The sequence below is a fragment of the Rissa tridactyla genome, chromosome 2 (genome assembly GCF_028500815.1).
Source record: "Rissa tridactyla isolate bRisTri1 chromosome 2, bRisTri1.patW.cur.20221130, whole genome shotgun sequence".
Taxonomy (NCBI): Eukaryota; Metazoa; Chordata; class Aves; order Charadriiformes; family Laridae; genus Rissa; species Rissa tridactyla.
Genome location: NC_071467.1, coordinates 72,002,551 through 72,021,228, shown reverse-complemented (window position 1 = coordinate 72,021,228; position 18,678 = coordinate 72,002,551). Strand labels below are relative to the sequence as shown.

General features: G+C 37.3%; 1 protein-coding gene across 3 annotated transcripts in view; it reads right to left on the bottom strand.

Annotated features, from left to right (window-relative positions):
- Window positions 1-250: 250 nt before the first annotated feature.
- Window positions 251-18,678, bottom strand: part of TMEM245 (transmembrane protein 245) — a 101,603-nt gene continuing 83,175 nt past the window's right edge. For all 3 annotated transcript variants that reach the window (XM_054191268.1, XM_054191270.1, XM_054191271.1), the window contains 2 exons: window positions 17,101-17,295; window positions 251-16,077 (listed from right to left, as the gene is read on the bottom strand). In XM_054191268.1, coding sequence (XP_054047243.1) covers window positions 16,032-16,077; window positions 17,101-17,295 — 241 coding nt within the window. In that variant the 3' untranslated portion in view covers window positions 251-16,031. The remainder of the gene's footprint in view (window positions 16,078-17,100; window positions 17,296-18,678) is intronic.

Here is an 18,678-nt window from a genome sequence, read left to right as displayed (position 1 = left end):
TGAGCAAACAGTACATGAAAAGAGTCAGTCTCTACAGAAATAGCACCAATGCTTCAGTATCACTTAACCATGATAAAAAGGCTGCAGCCAGCACCAGTTTACCCAGTTCCTCTTCTGAACTGGAGTTCATGGGGAGAAAAAAAAAGGCAACAAAAACCCAGTCAATGCCAGTGTGACTTTCTACACTTTTATCAACTCAACATCATTCTTGTGCACCCTACGGCACTATGGAATAGATTGCTCCTTCACTAAAGAGCAATTAGTACTTTGAGGAGAGGTGGACACTACATGTCATTCCAGAAAACTTTGTGACTCTGGAATAAAATGAAGAAGTGCCTAAGCAAGCCAGAAAACTTGACAGAATTTTCCAGCACCACAAGCAACAAATGTTACTGTTAAGAGAGATCAAGGCAAGGCATCATTTTTTTAAAAAAGAAGACAAAAAAAGCAGAATGTTTTTTCACTCAACATCACAGATCTTTATTTGGAAAACATAAAAGTCAACAAGCTAACATCAAAGTAAAACCACACAGAACTGAAAAATTTATCTGGCTTCAGCATGACTCGAACCTATTTCCACTCCTGAATCCCCACTAAAATGCCTTTTTGCAACCACCCTTTTTCTGTTACAATAAAAAGATGCATTAAAGGACAAAGATCAGTAGAACGCAAGGAACTATCATGAAATTTCAGGTGCTGATCTCTCGGCTGCCAAGACGGCAGGCCTTGCTTATCTTTGCAACAACTGCAGATGCTTTAAGTACATCAGGGGATTTAACTGAATGAAACATTCCCTGTTTTAAGCATTCACAGAATTTTGCGAAAAAGGGATTGTTCTAGCCCCTGTTTTCCTATGGCCTCTGTTGTGTAGGATGGATTTTTTCATTCAGAAACTCATTTGTCCTAGACAGTGTAATGAGTGATTTTAAATCCTCAAGGATGATTAATACCTTCATCAGTGAGAATTTTCCATTGGTTAATTAGTGTTAAAATATGTGCCTTAAGTCTAGTCCAAATTTGTTTAGAATCAACTTCCAGCCATCTGATACTGACGTTTTTTCCTACTTGAAAGGAGGACACTCTGATTTTTAAATTTGCTCTTCCTTAGAGTTTGATCAATTCACTGTCAATAACCCTCTTCTTAGCTAAACTCCGAAGGTGGAGTTTCTTTAATCTCTCATTAAAAGGAAAATTTGTCACGCCTGAATCACCCTTTTTTCTTTTTTCAGAACTTTTTCTTCTACTATCCAACATGCTTTTCAACGCACGAACCTCATGACTAGCCCAATTATTTTCTGAGTTCTCCCATTAATGTCATAGACATATACCTGGTGCTATCATTTTACACCTCCAAGGATCATACTTGTTTTAACCATCATCCAACACCACGAATTTTCATCCTGTGAGAGATCTAAGATGAACCATAAACACTTTAAGGATGCATTGGCTTCCAAAATAAAATCCTCACAACAGATGTATAATTCCAAATGCATCACCTTGCATTTGGACCATTAACATATATATTGTTCAAATGAGACCAGTTTGACAAGTGACCAAGATTTCTCAGAAGAAATTTCTACCCATCATTGCAAACGCTGAGATTTATTACATTTAACCTTCTAATAATAACAATTTTTCTTCCTATCTCAATATACATCAAGAATATTGCGATAGACCAGTAACAGTTTTTCACAGGAACCTACAACGCTTTCTAGAACAAGTATTCTCATTCATGCTTTCTACAGTCACTTGACTAGTGTATAATCCATCTAGTTTTCATGTGTGGTACCAATCTTTTAATCTTGATGCTATTTTGAAATCATGTTTGTCAGCTCTCACAGGAGTCTACCAGGTCAACAAAATTCTTCATGGTCAATCAAAGTGAAAGTATTTCCTTAGACAAGACCTGCCGTGTGCATGACTGCCCAGAAGACAGGAATCCCCTTAACCAAAGGATCATTTCAGTTTAGCCAAAGAATTCTTTTTTCATGTTTTATTTAATTCATACAAATATTTAGAGCACTTCTATCTTTCATACTTTGAAAGATGGGACATAACTGTAGAAATAAGCTGCTGTATCTAGGAAGAAGTGTCTTTGCTCTGTGGCTGTGGATATAGTGGATTTTTCCCAGCTGGCAGAACTTAACCTCAGAATTATTTTCTTCAAATATTCATTCCTGAGAGACAGAGTAATGACATTTGGAAGTGCACAGGCAAATCAGATGTTCTCCTACAGGTACTGAGAAATTTTCATTTAGCTACTTGGTAACTACCAGTGCAAGGTAGTTCATTCTGACCAGAAAATGAAATATATTGAAGTTTTTGTCACCTCAGGACATTGATTTGCTCTCATAAGAGAGCAGAAGTGCTCCAAAGGCAAGCTTTTTAGTGCTTGTAAACCAGTGGTAATGGCAAGCAGAGAGTTCAAATTAATTGCCAGCTCCGTAGTTATATTAGGAACACATAGGCATAAGGTTGACACTTTCTTAGATAAATATAGCTAGGAAAAAATATAGGACTTCATTGATTTGCAATAATTGGCAATACTCGAAAGAGAAAATCAAATTTACTTCATCCTTGAGGCAAAAAAAAATCTTTAGTTTTGATCTCTCCAGGGAAATTGGCTTTACAGCGTACAGGCAGCTTATGGTTTGTCAGGATGTATCGAAAAATGGGAGGAGACTAACCACTGCTAGAACAATTGTAATAGTACAGCAGTGACAGTCTACCTACAACTATCCACTAGCTGTATTCCATTAAACAAATAACTTATTACATGTCAGTTACAGACCACTGAGAAGCAGACAAGTTCCCAGTGTGTAAGCTTCTGAATTCCCCTGCCGCTGTCTCAGTTCTTGAAGGACTACATTAAAACCAGCATTTGATGAAAGCCAGCAGCCTTGCTCTTCACAGAACAGAATGTCTTTGAAAAATTCTGTAGATTATTAACTTAAAGAAAAAAGAAATCTAAAGAAAATCTGCCATTGCTGTCTCCTGATGGGGTTATATACTGGTTATAGCCTTTTACTCAGACATCTGAAGAGGAAGCTGCGATTTTTTTACCTTGGTTGAATTGAAATGAGTAGAACTGAACTGTCTTGACCAAGAAAAAGTTCCGTAACACCACGGGGAAACATGATTTTTTTTCTTTGACAGGGATCTAAGCAACTACTTCCTTTGATAACAATCAGATCTAGATTCCCTTTCTGACTTGTACAGACTGTTTTTTTGAAACGCATCACATTTAAGCGAAATCTTACAACAGAAGCCCATACCACATAGTCCTCTTGGAGCATTGTACTGTTCTCCCTGCAAGACCGATATCCCCATTGTCACAAAACGCTGCAGCAAACGTCCAACCAGAAAACATAAAACAATTAAGTTACCCTTTAATTATCAATCAGTGTCATTCAACAATTTTGTCCTGGTTTTGAGGATCCAGAGACTTGTAACCTGCATGTGGGCACTGTTCGGGAACGCCTATGCATTAACACCTATCTTGACATTTAGCTTATAAAGCCTCCCTGTCATCAGTCCAATGCTAATATCCCTGGGACGGTTCTGGCTGGCACGGCTGCCGTCTCCTAACTTTGACATCATTAATTTGAGTTCTAATGCTACTGAGGGCAAGTCTTTTCTTGAAAATCCCCCTAGTTCAATAAAACTACCTGGATATAGTCTCCCTTAAGTAGTACTTACAAACATACACATCGTTACAACTCATTGACTGTGGCATCTTAGAAAAGATTAATTATTTAAACTGCAGCAGGTAATCATCTCTATTGGTAAAACACAGATAGAAGAAAATTATACGGAAATACTTCTTTGCCACAATACTTTTTGTTAATTTGGCAATCATTAACCTGTTTGTATCATTAGTTACTCATTAATTTCCAAATCTCCATATCAAATGCTCTTAGCCTTTCAATCCATAGTCCCAGACTGGGGGCAGCAATTTAACTCACTAGCATAAGGGTGTATGCCTCCAGAAACTGCTGAAGTTCAAACAAGCCCAAATTACCAAAGTATGCTTTTTCTAAACAACCCCAATTACATTCACAGACCTGACAATGAAGAGAATTTTATTTCTTTGGAAAACTGAGAAACACAAAGATGCAAAGCTTGCAACCTACAGTGCTTCGAGCAAGCACAGTGTGGAGTCAGCAACAGCAGCGCTGTAAAAAGGACGTGCTCAGTAGGGTCATACGAAGGTTTTCAATTAAACTTTTTTTCTCTCACGTAAATAAAAAACCAAGAAGGCGTTAAGTCAGGCCAGCCAAGATTATGTGAGAGTTTCTCTAAAACTTGTCAGACAACTTCAGCTGAAAGATACTTATCAACAAATTATGAAAGCACCAAAAGGTTCTTACAGCTTTTATCACAATGGTTTTTGCTCTGCGGTTCATCTTCTTGAGTAAACAAAAGCAGGTGTTAGCCCGAGATAATTTTGTTTTTATTTTTTATTAATAAAAAAGATTAGATTCTGGTAAGAAAGGCAAAATCGAAGCAAAGAGCCTGTTTTAGTTATCTAAGGAATAAGGATTTGATTCCACCTCTGAACCAAGAATGCAAGTATGTGCAGTGTTCTAGATCTACAAGAAAAAAAAAAAACACACACAAAAACCCCACAAAACCCACCCCACGGAGCTCAGACCCCAGCTTTCACCTTTATGTATTGCAAATGGCTTCAGTGTTTAAAACTAAGTGATACCGAAGGGAAAAGGAACTAGCTGAGGGAATGGATGGAGTTTTTTTATAGCTATTACTACAACACAAAGAATCTTGTAGAAACTGGTGAAGAGTCCAGTGTGTGTCATTTTGGTTGTGCATTGCACAGGGGACAGATGCAGAATTCCTGCCAGGCAGACCATCAGCTCTGTTGCATGTGGTCACAAACACGAATTTTGGATGGGGTGACAGCGAGGGCAATGTCTCCATAAGGAGTTTCCAATAATTGTTGCTGCTTCCAGGCATTTCCAGATACACAGCCTGATCTTGGGGCTGCTCCTGGATTCTTAGCTCCCTGCTGCACCTTGGTACTGTGCTCCTATCCTACACACCTGTGCTCAAGCTTATTCTAGTCTGAGCACTGGGGAACACAGCACAGATTAACAGAAAATAAGGAGCTTAAGAGATCCGTAAGGGAGTTTGGGAAACAAATACAAAAGATATCCTTCCTTTGCTTCATGGCTCCCATCCTCTCTTTTTCTGCTCTTCTCTGCTCCAAGGCAGCAGAAACTGATGCAACACATTATCAGACAGAGCTCTGAAGGACCTAGAACCATTGGGGTTTTGTTTGCTTAAGACGGAGAGTTTCAGCCCTACACGAGGCTGTGCACTCCACTGCAGCCAACAAATCAGTAACGCTTGCAGCAGGCTGTAACTTTCAGAAATACACCCCTCTCTTAGTTGAGCAGAGCTGTGAATTAGCTGTTTCCTACCACTGCACACCTGCTAAATGCGTTTCTTGTGTCTTTCTTAAACCGTCTTGCACCCACCAACTTGACCAAAACCACTTGTGAGCGTGCATGCTCAGAACTTCAGGGAAGTGGAACTGGATCTTCAAAGAAGTTGTCATGGTCCATCACAGCACAAATAATGGCAGTATTACTCTAATTTCAAAGATTACCTCATATAAAGGAAAAAAAAAAAGACAAACTACTTGCCATGATGTGAAACATGAATGTCCTTGTGAAAAGTAATTAGCATGGAGTAGATTCTGATTTGAAATAGAAGAAAGCTATTAATTGTTTGATATAAAGCTATGTCAAAGGATGTAAACATCCTTCAGTCAAAGGTAAGAATAAACTTAATGTTTCATATGGAAGCTCAATTCTTTTTACATTGGATACGTTAGGATTACATTTATATTTCAGTTGCAGCATGCGATTTTATATGGCACCGTGAGATACCATCTCGGTGTTTTTCTGAACTGCTTTCATTCTTCATACTGTTTTCTTTGTTATCATTCATTGTATCTTTGGATTTATGTCAACTAGATGCACTTGAATGTCTAGGGTATTTTTTTCTCAAAACGCCAGTTGCTATTTTTGAGTGGTAAAGCCAAAAGACTGCAATTGCCTTGTGAACAAGGGACTTCAATGTTCATGAGATTAAAATAATAATGATAATAATAAAACCCCCCACCTTACTATTAGTTTTCAGTGTGGTTTAATTAAAAAGCAAAACTTAAGTGTATCCCTACAGTCTTCTGAAGCAGTAAGAATAAAACCAGTTGAAAGGAATCTTTGGAAATCAGTGAAAGTTTCAATCTGATTTTTTCAAATGGAAAGCATTGGCTGTGTCTATTCACTGTCTAGCAAAAGATACTCCAATCTTACAAAACAAACACCTTCACAGCTAATTGTCCAGACCTGACGCTTCGTAAAACTGTCTCTATATTCAATATACTCAAAATAAATGCACCTGAACTATATGCTTTGATTGTACGTACACATACCTGTCCATGGACATACACGATAGTGCATTTTGACACAGGCAAGACATGGCATTTAGTTCAGCAGTTGGTTGCTTTGGCCTCACTAAAAAGGGAGAGGAAATTCATGTGTCACTGCTCATCCTGAAAAAGTTTCAAAAACAGATTAGAAACCAACCTAAGATAACATTTTGTTCCAATTTATAACACAGGCAACAATTATTATTTCAGAACAAATGAAAAAATGCAATATATGGTAAAGGCTACTCTCCCGGTTTTAGTTAACACCGGTCCCAAAACCCATCAGATTTATTTTGCAAGTAGCAGCCAGCTACTTGCCATAATTTTTTCTCACATTTTAATTAATTGCTAACAGCTGAAACCATCTGATGGAGGGGCTTTTAATACCGCTTCCCCAGCAGTTAATTTTTAACCTTAAATAAACTGCAACAAGCAGAACTGAGGAAGGAATGGAGAAGGTGTAAGGCCTCCAGAGGCTTGCATATATTCAGTGCTTGCCCCCCTCAAAAGCGACAGAGGCATTCTAACAAACATAGTAGTTCTAAGTAGGCAAAACTGACTGTTCTGAGGTTAAAATATAGGTTTGGGTTTTTTTTTCTTAAAAAAAAAAAAAAAAATAAAAAGGTCATCAGTATGAGAGAGAAATTCATCTCTAAGGAAATCGACTACAGTGTAAACTACTGTATCAAAAAAGCTTTGCTTAGATTAACAAGCCAATTGAATTGTCCAAAGAATAAATTTGTAGTTTGGAAGTGATGATAACTTCTTAAAATGAAACCATTATCTTTTAAATTGTATCTCTAGTCAAGCTCAAAATACATCAGTAACCTATTTCTTTCAGCGCATTTTTTGCCTATGTATCTGTCTGATAACTCTTTCATATTCTCTGCCCTTGCACCCCCAATATTTTAATTAACTACCTTGGACGTATAACTACTTTGAAGGAACAACTGACCAAATCAACTGCTTCACTGATGCTACATTATTATAAAGCTTTATCTGCTATGGGTGTTGAACAGACCTACCTGTTTTCTCTTAATAAAAACAAACACTGTATCTGCACATTAAAACCACTAAAAAAAACCCCAAATGAGAGCTGAGGAGTTCTCACAGAAGTGCACGTGCTTTGGGCTGCCCGATTACAGATGCACCGGTCTTGGTTCCAACTTAAAAAAAAAATTCTGAGCATCTTGGAAGACTTGCCCCAATTAAAAAAAAAATATAATAATCATAATTACGTTAGTAGCATCAGTTGCTAACCCACCACCACCACCATCCCCTTGTATGCTCTAAACTAAACAAGCTTTTGATCCCTTCAGAGAATGGCAGAGGTATTAGCCAAAATCGACTGTGCTATATGAATTACTTCAAAGCAATGAGTCTGGTCACAGAACAGTGAGAGGGATGCGAAGTGGAACACCAGCCATATCTCTTTTGAAAAGGTGTGAGCAGTCGTGCAGGGAGGATTTGATCACTTTTGCTTTACAGTCAACAGGATGATCTAAAATTATGCTTAGACACTAAACAACCATTTCTATTTCAGAGAGAAAGCCATAGCAGAACTAACTTGAATTACCTACAGCTGCTGAACGTAAGCTTTGGTAGGGTTGGACGCGTGGTTGTGTCACTGCAGGCAGCGTAGCAAGCTGCCAGATGTCAGCTGAACCACAGTTACTGTTGAGGCACATGTCCTTCCTTACCCCGCGGAAAAAGTGAAGGAAAAAAAAGAAAAGTACAGCTTCTATCAGTGAAATTAAGTTATGCTCACGGGCTGCAGATCCACTGCCATTTTTGTACTTTGTCTTCAGCAAACCTGTTATTTCACCAGATTAACTGCCGCCTTTGTGGCTCATCCCAAAGATCCCATCACTCAAATCAAACAGTTTTCTTTACATTAACAGCATTTTATTTCAAAATATATTAACTGTTCTGTGCTTACAAAGGACTGCAGTGTGAATACAATATTAAGTCAAAAGCTTCTTAAACCTGCTACAAAAAACTTTTTTATTAGGAAGAGGACTGGTGCATACAATCAAAATTATTTCAATACCTCTGCAGTCTACACGAGTAATTCTCAATCTTAACTCACACATTTTATTCTGCCACAGATGGACACAGGGGTTATATTTTTAATATTATACATGCAAAACCAGGTACTGTACCAAAACCAATTATGGTAACATTAGTTTTGAACATAGTTCCAAGTCTGAAGATGTATCACACGTACAGTTACAGAAAAAATTTGTGTCGGCAACAGAAGTTATTGCTCCAAAGCCCCACAGGTTCTGGGTAGGGATGCATGCTTTAGAACAACCCGTGCTCTGTAACGTACAAGATCTGCTGTTAGGTTTGAGTAGGGTCTAGCCAGTCTTAGTACCTGACATCAAAAGTTTATTTGGATTTGGTTTGGTGAAATTTATCAAAGGGAAAAAAAAACAACTTCCCTAGTCTTCCAACCAAAACATCGAACACTAGTTAACGTACATATATATAAAATATATAAATATATAAAATATATGCATATATTCTATACATACATATAATATATATATTATATATTTTTTATATATATATATGTATAGGTAAACACCTAACTGTTAGCATAAAGAGTTAGTTTCCAACCATCACTGAAGCATAGAAAATTTGTTTTTAAGGGTAACAATCTGAACAAATTGTATGCTTGTAGAATATACCAGTGATGACACAGGAAACTGCAAACATTGGTTTACGTAGCCAGTAAGTTAAAAGCAACACAGAAATATTTTTTACTGATACTTCTTGAAAAAGCTTCAGTTTGGGGCTGAGACTGGCAGAAAGGAGGCCAAAAATTTGGGTTTTGTTTTTCTAAGCTTATGGCCTCGATGTCAGTTCTTAAGCTGAATGAACTTTTGGTCTGTGGCTACTTTCTAGCTTTGTGATGCCTCTTACATTCAAATCTACACCAATACCATGAAAAGTTACTTTGCCTTTAGGTCCTCATTGGATCATTGTATAGAATAGTCAAGTGGCAAAAAGTGAGGCTAGGAAAAGAAATCAACATTTTTGCTTTGAAACCATCATGCTGAAATTTCTTCAGATATATACATGGATGCTAGAGCACTCACTCCGCCTTTCTTAGCTTGCAAATGCATCCTGATGCAAGTAAACATGCCCTGCTTCCAACTGAAACCTAGATTTGGTATTGCTACATAGTGCTACAGTCAAAGAATAATCTCTAATTCAATGTAACATAAATTATGTTTGTCCAAGTCTATCCATACGCAGAGCACATCAAGGATGCATTTACCTGCCAATTAGCAATTCCTTCCTGAATTGGACATACTTTTTCAGTATGGACATTCAAAGCATGCCCTTCAGGTCTTGGAATCGATCCCAAAAGAGGATGAAACAAGGTACCAGATGAGGTGTTGAAGAGGTTAAGAGATGGGGGAACTGAAGACGTATTTCATGACCTATTAATTTTGGCAGCTCTTTAGTGGATGTGTGCAAATACTTCCAGGAACAGCAATCTCTTAGCAATGGATTACTACTACACGGAAGAACAGTTTTTCCCAATTTTATATTAACTACAACAAAACAGTTCCAGTCACCCTATCAGTATCTGCTTGGCTCTTCCTCAACGTTTATCAAGTAAACACTAATTCTAGAAAATGTTGCTTATTTTCACTATATACAGGTACTATTTTGCTCTCAGATATCTTTAAAAAAAAGATAGGAAAAAAATTTCAGTTAAAGTCTGAATAGGACAGACACTGCTCATATTTATATAATACTGCATATTCTTATATATATTTACAAACCCAGTGTAGAATCCCTGAATATGCTTGTCGCTTCTGGCACTGCTTCTGGTTTCAAAATACTGAGTTCATTTTCCACATTGCAATTATTTTTTTTTTAAAATTTCCAATTTTAGCACTTAAAAGCAATTTTGGAGAATTTTACTATAAAGCATTAAGGTATTTTCCTAAAAGTGAAAAATAAACAGTATCAGGTTAAAGATCACACCTCCCTAAGATTTGTTAAGAGTTTTAGGCAATTCTAGTTCTGTGGAAATAGAAATAAGAAGGGAATTGCCGAAGTACGCTTCACAAAAAAGCGTAAGAAATAGTAATAAGATGAAACGCTTTGAAATACAAGCCAAGATAGAGTTTATAAAGATGATGCATCCATGGATTTAAGAGATGCCAGCTGTCACTCAATAAAGATTATTTAATCGCGAAACCAATTCTCTCTTGTAAAATTGCAAACTTCAAGGCAAACAACTGCATCTCTAGAAGAATGGTACCTCCATTATTAAATACAATGAATGCTAACTCCAATGCCAACAGCTTTCAGCACCTTCTGAAAGAAGTCGTAGCTATTTCCTGATGTAGTGTCTATAAACGTGGTACTATCTGCAGTGACAAACTTGAGCCAGCATTACAAGCTTGGGGAAGGGTGGCTGGAGAGCTGCCTGGCAGAAAAGGACCTGAGGGTGTTGGTTGACAGCCGGCTGAATATGAGCCAGCAGTGTGCCCAGGTGGCCAAGAAGGCCAACAGCATCCTGGCTTGTATCAGGAACAGGGTGGTGAGTAGGACTAGGGAAGTGATTGTCCCCCTGTACTCAGCACTGGTAAAGCCCCACCTCGAGTCCTGTGTTAACAGGCCTCTTATCAAGGCCCCTCACTACAAGAAAGACATTGAGGTGCTGGAGTGGGTCCCGAGAAGGGCAACGAAACTGGTGAGGGGTCTAGAGAACAAGCCTTATGAGGAGGGTCTGAGGGAGCTGGGGTTGTTGAGCCTGGAGAAAAGGAGGCTGAGGGGAGACCTTATCGCTCTCTACAACTACCTGAAAGGAGGCTGTAGAGAAGTAGGCATCGGTCTCTTCTCCCAAGTAACAGGCAATAGGACAAGAGTAAACAGCCTCAAGTTGCACCAGGGGAGGTTTAGCTTGGATATTAGGAAAAATTTTTACAGTGAAAGGGTTATTAAGCATTGGAACAGGCTGCCCAGGGAAGTGGTTGAGTCACCATCCCTGGAGGTATTTAAAAGACAGGTAGACGTAGTGCTTAGTGATATGGTTTAGTGATGGTTTTGTCAGAGTTAGGTTGATGGTTGGACAAGATGATCTGAAAGGTCCCTTCCAACCAAGGCAATTCTATGATTGTATGATTCTGTTAGGAACACAGTGTTTGAATAAAGACAATTTGTGGGAGCATCTTCTAAGACTCTCAGTAGAATAATGGTATTTTGCCATCCTTAGTGTATCAGGTCCATAGGAAAGGCAGCACTCTGCATAATGTGTCAGCAGTACTAGGGATTGGCAGCACAGTAGTTCTGCTGCTGCTTTTACTGAGGACCAATTTTATTCGGTTTTGTATTTTCAGGCTTGCTGAAAAACGATGTTTAACATGGCAGCCACACACCTATTTCAGAAGTTACACTGATATCCACAATATATGATACTGGAGACAGCATCCAATTTTCCCTACACAATGCTTTTTTTCTTACTTTATTTAAGTAAACACGGACAAAATATACATAAGTATATCTTCCTCACCAAAGTCTTGAAGAGAAGCCACATAGTCCTTGAGATCAGACAAACCTAGATGTGCCCCGAATGAGCCGCAAATACAAAACATTGCACATGGAAATATCGGACTGCTGTTTCTATTATTAGATACGTGTGTATCAACTTAATTTCTGAAAAATGCCTATTGTATATATGACTATAATGTTAAAGTTTGGGGGTTTTTTTTTTAGGAAAAAAAAAAGCGTCTTTTCGAAATAAGTCATTACTGCCCCGAGGTGAAGCCGTAGTGGTGCATCTGTGCTGCAAGTCACCATATTATAGTAAGGCTGACAAAATTAATGTGTGCCAGATTCTCGCCCAGCGCAGTTTGTTTCTTCATGTATTCAATTAAGTCAGTATCTACAGCGACCCGAAGTCAACATGCTGGGCTGTAAACTGGCACACATTCACTTCTCCTAGCTCTGCTACAGCACAGGAAGGGCAGGAAGGGCAAACTCAGACTCAGTGCAAGAAACAGTTACCGCTAGCCCTACAGCGCTACACTTACTTGCAGCAAGCCTGATTTGCTTGAAAAGAATGATAAAAACCAGCACAGTTGTAATTTACAATACCATGAGACCACATTGTCTTGGTTTACTACAAGCATTCCCTTATGAATTCTAAACTGTTTTTTTTCAAACTGATTACTAAGTGTACTAAAAAAATACCTGCTCCTGGAATGACTGTTTACAGTAAAGCTAAAGACCATCAACTTCTTGCCTATAAGCATTATTAAAAAGATGGTCTCTCCTAAGAAAACTATAGTTTAACGTCACTACAGAAAAGGGTGTGTGAGGAGTTTTGCCTTCCCACTCCTTTTTTTTTGGAAACATAGAAGCCATTTAAAAGCTTATCCCACAGAGCTGCTGCTTGCTTTTGCAGATGAGGCAATATAATGAGGAACTGGTATGTTACAATGACCAGAAGTCAAAATGACTGGTTTGATTATTTTCACATTAATGTGAGATTGATCTAAATTAAACTGTTCTTAAAAAGGCTGAGTCTCTTCAGAAAAGAATATGGATTGTTAAATATGCAAGGGCAAGTTTTTCTATTTCTACTGGTAACTGTATTCTAACAACAAACCGTAAATAATCAGTATGCTTTTTCATAAGGTGCTGTTTTGGCCTTTTTTTTTTTCTCCTAAACATGGCAAAATTCAGTGAACATTTCATATTCTAAGAAGGTATTACTGGAGGTTTTGTTTCTTTTTTTTCCTTTTCTTTTTGGCAGTATACTGTTACTGTACCACCACTGAACCATACACTTGACTCCTCCATCTGGCATGGCACGTAGCATGAGCTCTTTAAGCTACATTTACTGAGAAAGACCATACGACTGATGGTTCTTCGAGGCAAGTCTTAGCTGAATTTGAAACAGGAAGCATCAATATGAAGCCTCATTTAAAAGAAGGGCCAACTAACAAGACTACATCAGATATGAATTCTGTACACTAAACAATTTCTCTTCACATAGGGAAAGGAATGTTAGAAAATAACAATGTATCTTCTCAGCTTATTTTACTGATTTGCCATTATTAAAGATAATTGTGTCTGAAATACCATTTTAATCTTCACAGCAGAGACCCTTCTTTGATCTCAGGAGGTTGGATGAAGGGGAGGAGAGGGGGGAGAAAAGGAAAAATTAAAAACAAACAAAAGAATGCTTTATAATGACTCTTTAAAATGACTATGTTGAGTACCATAGGAATCTGAAAGATTGTCTCAGAAATAACTGGTACAGCAAATGTGGACAATAGAATGTCTTGACCAGTGAGTAAAGAGGAGCAATGGAAAACCAGAAATACATTAAAGGTGCATATTTCTTGCTAGTAATCTTCTTTAAATGCTAGAACAAGAACACAACATTTCAGTGCAAAATTCTGTATTAAAAAACAGACGTAAGAAAGAAGTTTCCCAAGTATCACAGCAGTCTTATTCAAGCTGGTTAGAATGCTGCAGGAATACGGAGGGACAGCCTCAGGTTCTTTGTCATCCTCCATCCTAGCCAGCAACAACTATAAAAATGTGTTTCATTGAAGATTTTATGTGATCCACAAAACCAAGGAAATTAAAACACTGGTCAGTTACTCAATTCAAGCAATATACCTTCCTATTCAGTTAGTTGGAACTGATGTGTAGGTCTTTCAGAATTTAAAATATTAAATGGGATGTTTCCATATTTCAATGAACTTGATTCAAACCACTAAATTAGTTCTCCAAACACATACCTGCAAGTTTGCAAGTGCAAAACCAGCATGCTTGAAACCCCCCATTTAAGCAGAAAATTTCATCAGTAAAATTGCAGCAGATAATTTTGAGAATCTGAGGAGCAGGCTATTTGTGTCTTAACAGGCAGCCTGTTTACTGCAAACCTATACCAGGACTTAGTATCAGAGTACTTTCCAATCACTTTCTATGGCAATGTACTTTTAGAAACAATGTAAAACTACATGCAATCTCATGAAAATATGAGCCTTCCGAATCTATCAGCACTTCTGCAACTCAAGCAAAACAAACATCTAAGTTACCGAGAGCTGTTTGTACACAAATCTTAGATATTCTTATCCCTAGACAAAAACATATTTTTCTTCAACAGTTGCATTACCGTCAACAATAAATGCAAAGCATGCCTGTGTTTTGTATAACTCATTATCGGTCAAACTCTGAAACCAATTCAAGAGAAGTTACTGAAAGGTGGTTCTTTGGTTAAGCATGTGCATCTGCTACTTCATACCTAGGGCCTCAATGTATTTGTGGAAAAGCTGTTCAAGTATGAAATTTCTACCAAAAAACCCAATTCTATTTATAAAAAGGATCCATTTGTAAAGATCCGTTGTGTCAAAATATTTCAACAATCAATACAAAAGGCCTTAATTGTCACAAAAAACTGCAATTTAAGCAAAACTACATATGGAAGAAAAGCACAGGAGTAGTTTGATGCTGTGATCTAGGCAACACACCATTTCAGGAATTTAAGAACTCTGTTTATTATTAAGATACATCTTTTATCTTAGTAAGATATTTGGCCGGAAGCTTACAGGGGGAAGAAACAAACTAAACTAAACCAAAATCCATCCTCTCTCCCCTTCCTCTTTGGAAATAAACTTACATTTGTTTGAAAAGTTAACTGAACTCAGCAACGGCACTTGAAAACCAACATTTAACAATCCCCTTCAACTTCTTCCTATTACTGGAAGTAGACAAGACAATCGTACATTACCTTTGCCTGAAAACACTTGAGGTCTTCGATTAAATTTAGTTGACAAGATGGCTCTACTGGGATGGTGGTTAAACAGCAAAATACTATCAGATTTCACTGCAAATAAGGGCAAGATTAAACTATGTAAACAAGTCCTCCCATTTCAATATGAGGAAACCCCACATTTAACAATTTACATGTCTAGCAATTTCAGGAAGATATTAGAAACACCAGTCTCCAACAACATTACATTTCAGTGTTTTCAGTATAAGAAAATAATATTTAGGTGCTATTACAAGTTATAGATGATGGTCAAAGCCTCTAAAGAAATACTTTGAGAAGCAGCAAACAATTATATTCTACTTTCATTTAACAATGAGTGGTTTACACCTTTTTTGCCACCAGATTAACTGAGAATAAATATTTTGGAATTAGCTTTCTTTAAAGCTACTAAATAACCCAATAAATTAAAGCCAAGTTAGTCATTTCAGCAGATAAGATGTCTCCAGTGGATATACCTGTCCTCTTAACCATTCTTTTTATGAAGACAGAAGGTCTTCAAGGTCTTCAGCAAGGCAGTTGAACTGTGTGTTATTATGTATAGCCATGGGAAGTAGACATTCTCTCCTGAAGAGGCAAAGTGCACAATAACGTAAGGCCAGCAGATGTTCGAGAAGTGGTTTCTCCTAAAACCCAAGCTATGCTTCCCTGTGAGCTGCCCCTAGGCACGGCTGGAAAAGGACAGAAGGCCATGGCTGTTGTGAACTCAAGACAGAAGACAGCGATTCTCTCATGTTGAATATGTGCAGCACAGCACCTTCATCACTCTGCAGCCATTTTGATCTCCTCAGGACTCTCTCTAGAAGACCTGGGGGGAAAGAGGGGAGGGGGGGGAAATTAAGACTCAAATCTGTTGAGTGATTACAAGTATCTAGTTTCCTACAAATGAAACGGGAAACAAATACACATGCGAATTTTTGTGTGTACTGTGGGAAGCTCTACCTACGGCATACATAGAAAGTCTTGGAACATAACTTCTACAAGTCAGAGACTACAGACAGGTCCAATTAGTGGTTTTTCTCCTAAGTACCCATATGAAAGATGACAACATTATTCATGTGAATGAAGTAAAGGATTATTTCTGACAAGCACAGAATTCTCTTTAAGATATATGTATAATGAGCTAACCTATGTAATTGAACAAGACAGTAGAGACATTAAAATGGCTACTGTCATTAATAACTTCACAATATGATTTCCAACTCTAATTAAGTATTCAATTAGGAGTTTATTCATCCCATTCCTTAAAGGTACAGTTTAAAGATACATTTCTATATTCCACGTTCGGTAACTTCAATAAACAGATTAATCAAGATCATACTTTTAATGGAATAATGGGATATAATGTTTTATCATCTTTTAAATTCAAGTATGTTTATTTATATTTTGCAGTACTGTACAGGAACACATAAAAATGCAGCATTTGCAGTCAGGCCTCTTATTAAGGGCAATGAACACTGACTATTAGATGTCCATGAATAATAGTTTTACACAGAAAAAAAAAAAAGATGTTCAATCACGTCCTAGCACAATGGCAACATACAAATTATAGGATAACAAAGGAATTATCAGTGAATTTTCTAAAAGAGCCTTCTGTAAGAAGCTGAGAGACATCAAACAAACACTTCAAGTTTACAAGTTCCAGGGAGTATTTTACTTTGCCATAATTTTTATTTCTAGAATATAGGATAGCTGAATCCTCTCCAAATACTTCAATATGCATGTAGGTGTGTATGCACACTCTTATATAAAACTCACGCACACATTCTCTATACCTATGCGTACGTACACTGATTCATGTAAAAACATAATGCACATGTGTATATCTTACCGGTAAATCTGTAACGGCCATGCTGCTTGTGATGGAGTGGGCACTGAATTTGTTGGACTCACCAACATGGCACTATATATGTTTGAAGCTACCACAAGTATACAAAGCAGAATTGGTCCTATGATGGCTCCTTCCAGTCCCAGGTAATACGCTCCACCAGCTACTGCAAGACCTGTCAGGTAGGGATGACCACCTCTGGAATTATAGCACAATCAGAATAAAATTAAATTAATAACAACAACAATACTATCAATTATGAAACATGCATTAATCATAAAGTTTTATTAAGCTTAGAAAATAACATAGGTAACTATAGATACCCCTATTCACACTATAAACTGCTGTTTGAATGCCTGCACAAATATTCCAAGCTGTATTCTGCGCTATATTTGCACAACAGATCAAACAATGTTTTATTGCATATAACACTGTTAATATCCACAATGGAGTAGCTACTTTATAGACACCTGAAGAATCTCTGGAGGAGTCAATGGCAAAAACACTTCCATTTTGAAAATGGAAAGATGATTGATTGCAAAGAATGTTTGTGCTTTATGGTCAAAAATTGTTAAACTTTAAGACAACTAGCAGCATGTACTATGAGCGCCCCTGGGCAAAGACATTAATTTACACGATGACAGCAACTTGCATTGCATCTTTCAAAGAATAATTAGCATATATTCTTTAAATAAACAGTCATGCCCTCTCATTTTGTCACAAAACAACCTCTCAGATTGAGTGTTCATTACCATTATCTTTTAATGTTTTCAGATGAAAAACAAAACCAAATTTTTATGAACATATTACTATTTACTGGAAAGTTGGGGCCAATGGAGCTTTTGAAAAGCTCCATTTTTGATATTATAGCAGCAAGTGATCCATTCCATTTTTCTTTTCCATGTTTCAATTCAGATGCACAACAGAAATCCCATCAGCAACATTTACACGAAACCTGCTCATCCTGCTTAATCTTTATAGCTAAAATAATGATGGCAATACGGAATTATATGAGGAAAGCTACAGTTGAAACTTAGCACCCAATTTTCAGGAAGTAGTTCTAAATTCTGAATGTAATGGAGTGAAAATACCAGCTAGTCGGTTTAGAGCTCTGCCAGTTTCTGCCTATTTCATCATCTGACGAAACAGGACTACAATATAAATTTAATGCATTCGGAAAACCCTGCATAACCTAATTATAGCTATTTCAAATAGATTTAATCTAATCTGCAAGACAGCATGATCCTTACTGTACTATTTAATGGGAAGAATACAATTTTGCTCCACCATCAGAAAATCTCTTCCCGCCATCTATATTTTCTGGACAGTAAACAGAGCCTGCATCCCCTACAGCCAAAAAATGTACTCTAATAAGCAGAAGAATTATTGGCTCATTAAATAGCTACTAGCCTTAAATTTACCCACAATTTCTTGTTGAAAAAAAATCATAATTTGATTATACTTCACTTGTTAGCTTTAATTCATGCAAAATAACTAGTGCCACAGTCTATGAAAATTACTATTAATATTGTGCATATTACCATTACGTTCTCCCTGTTCAGTGTAATCATATTTGGTGAA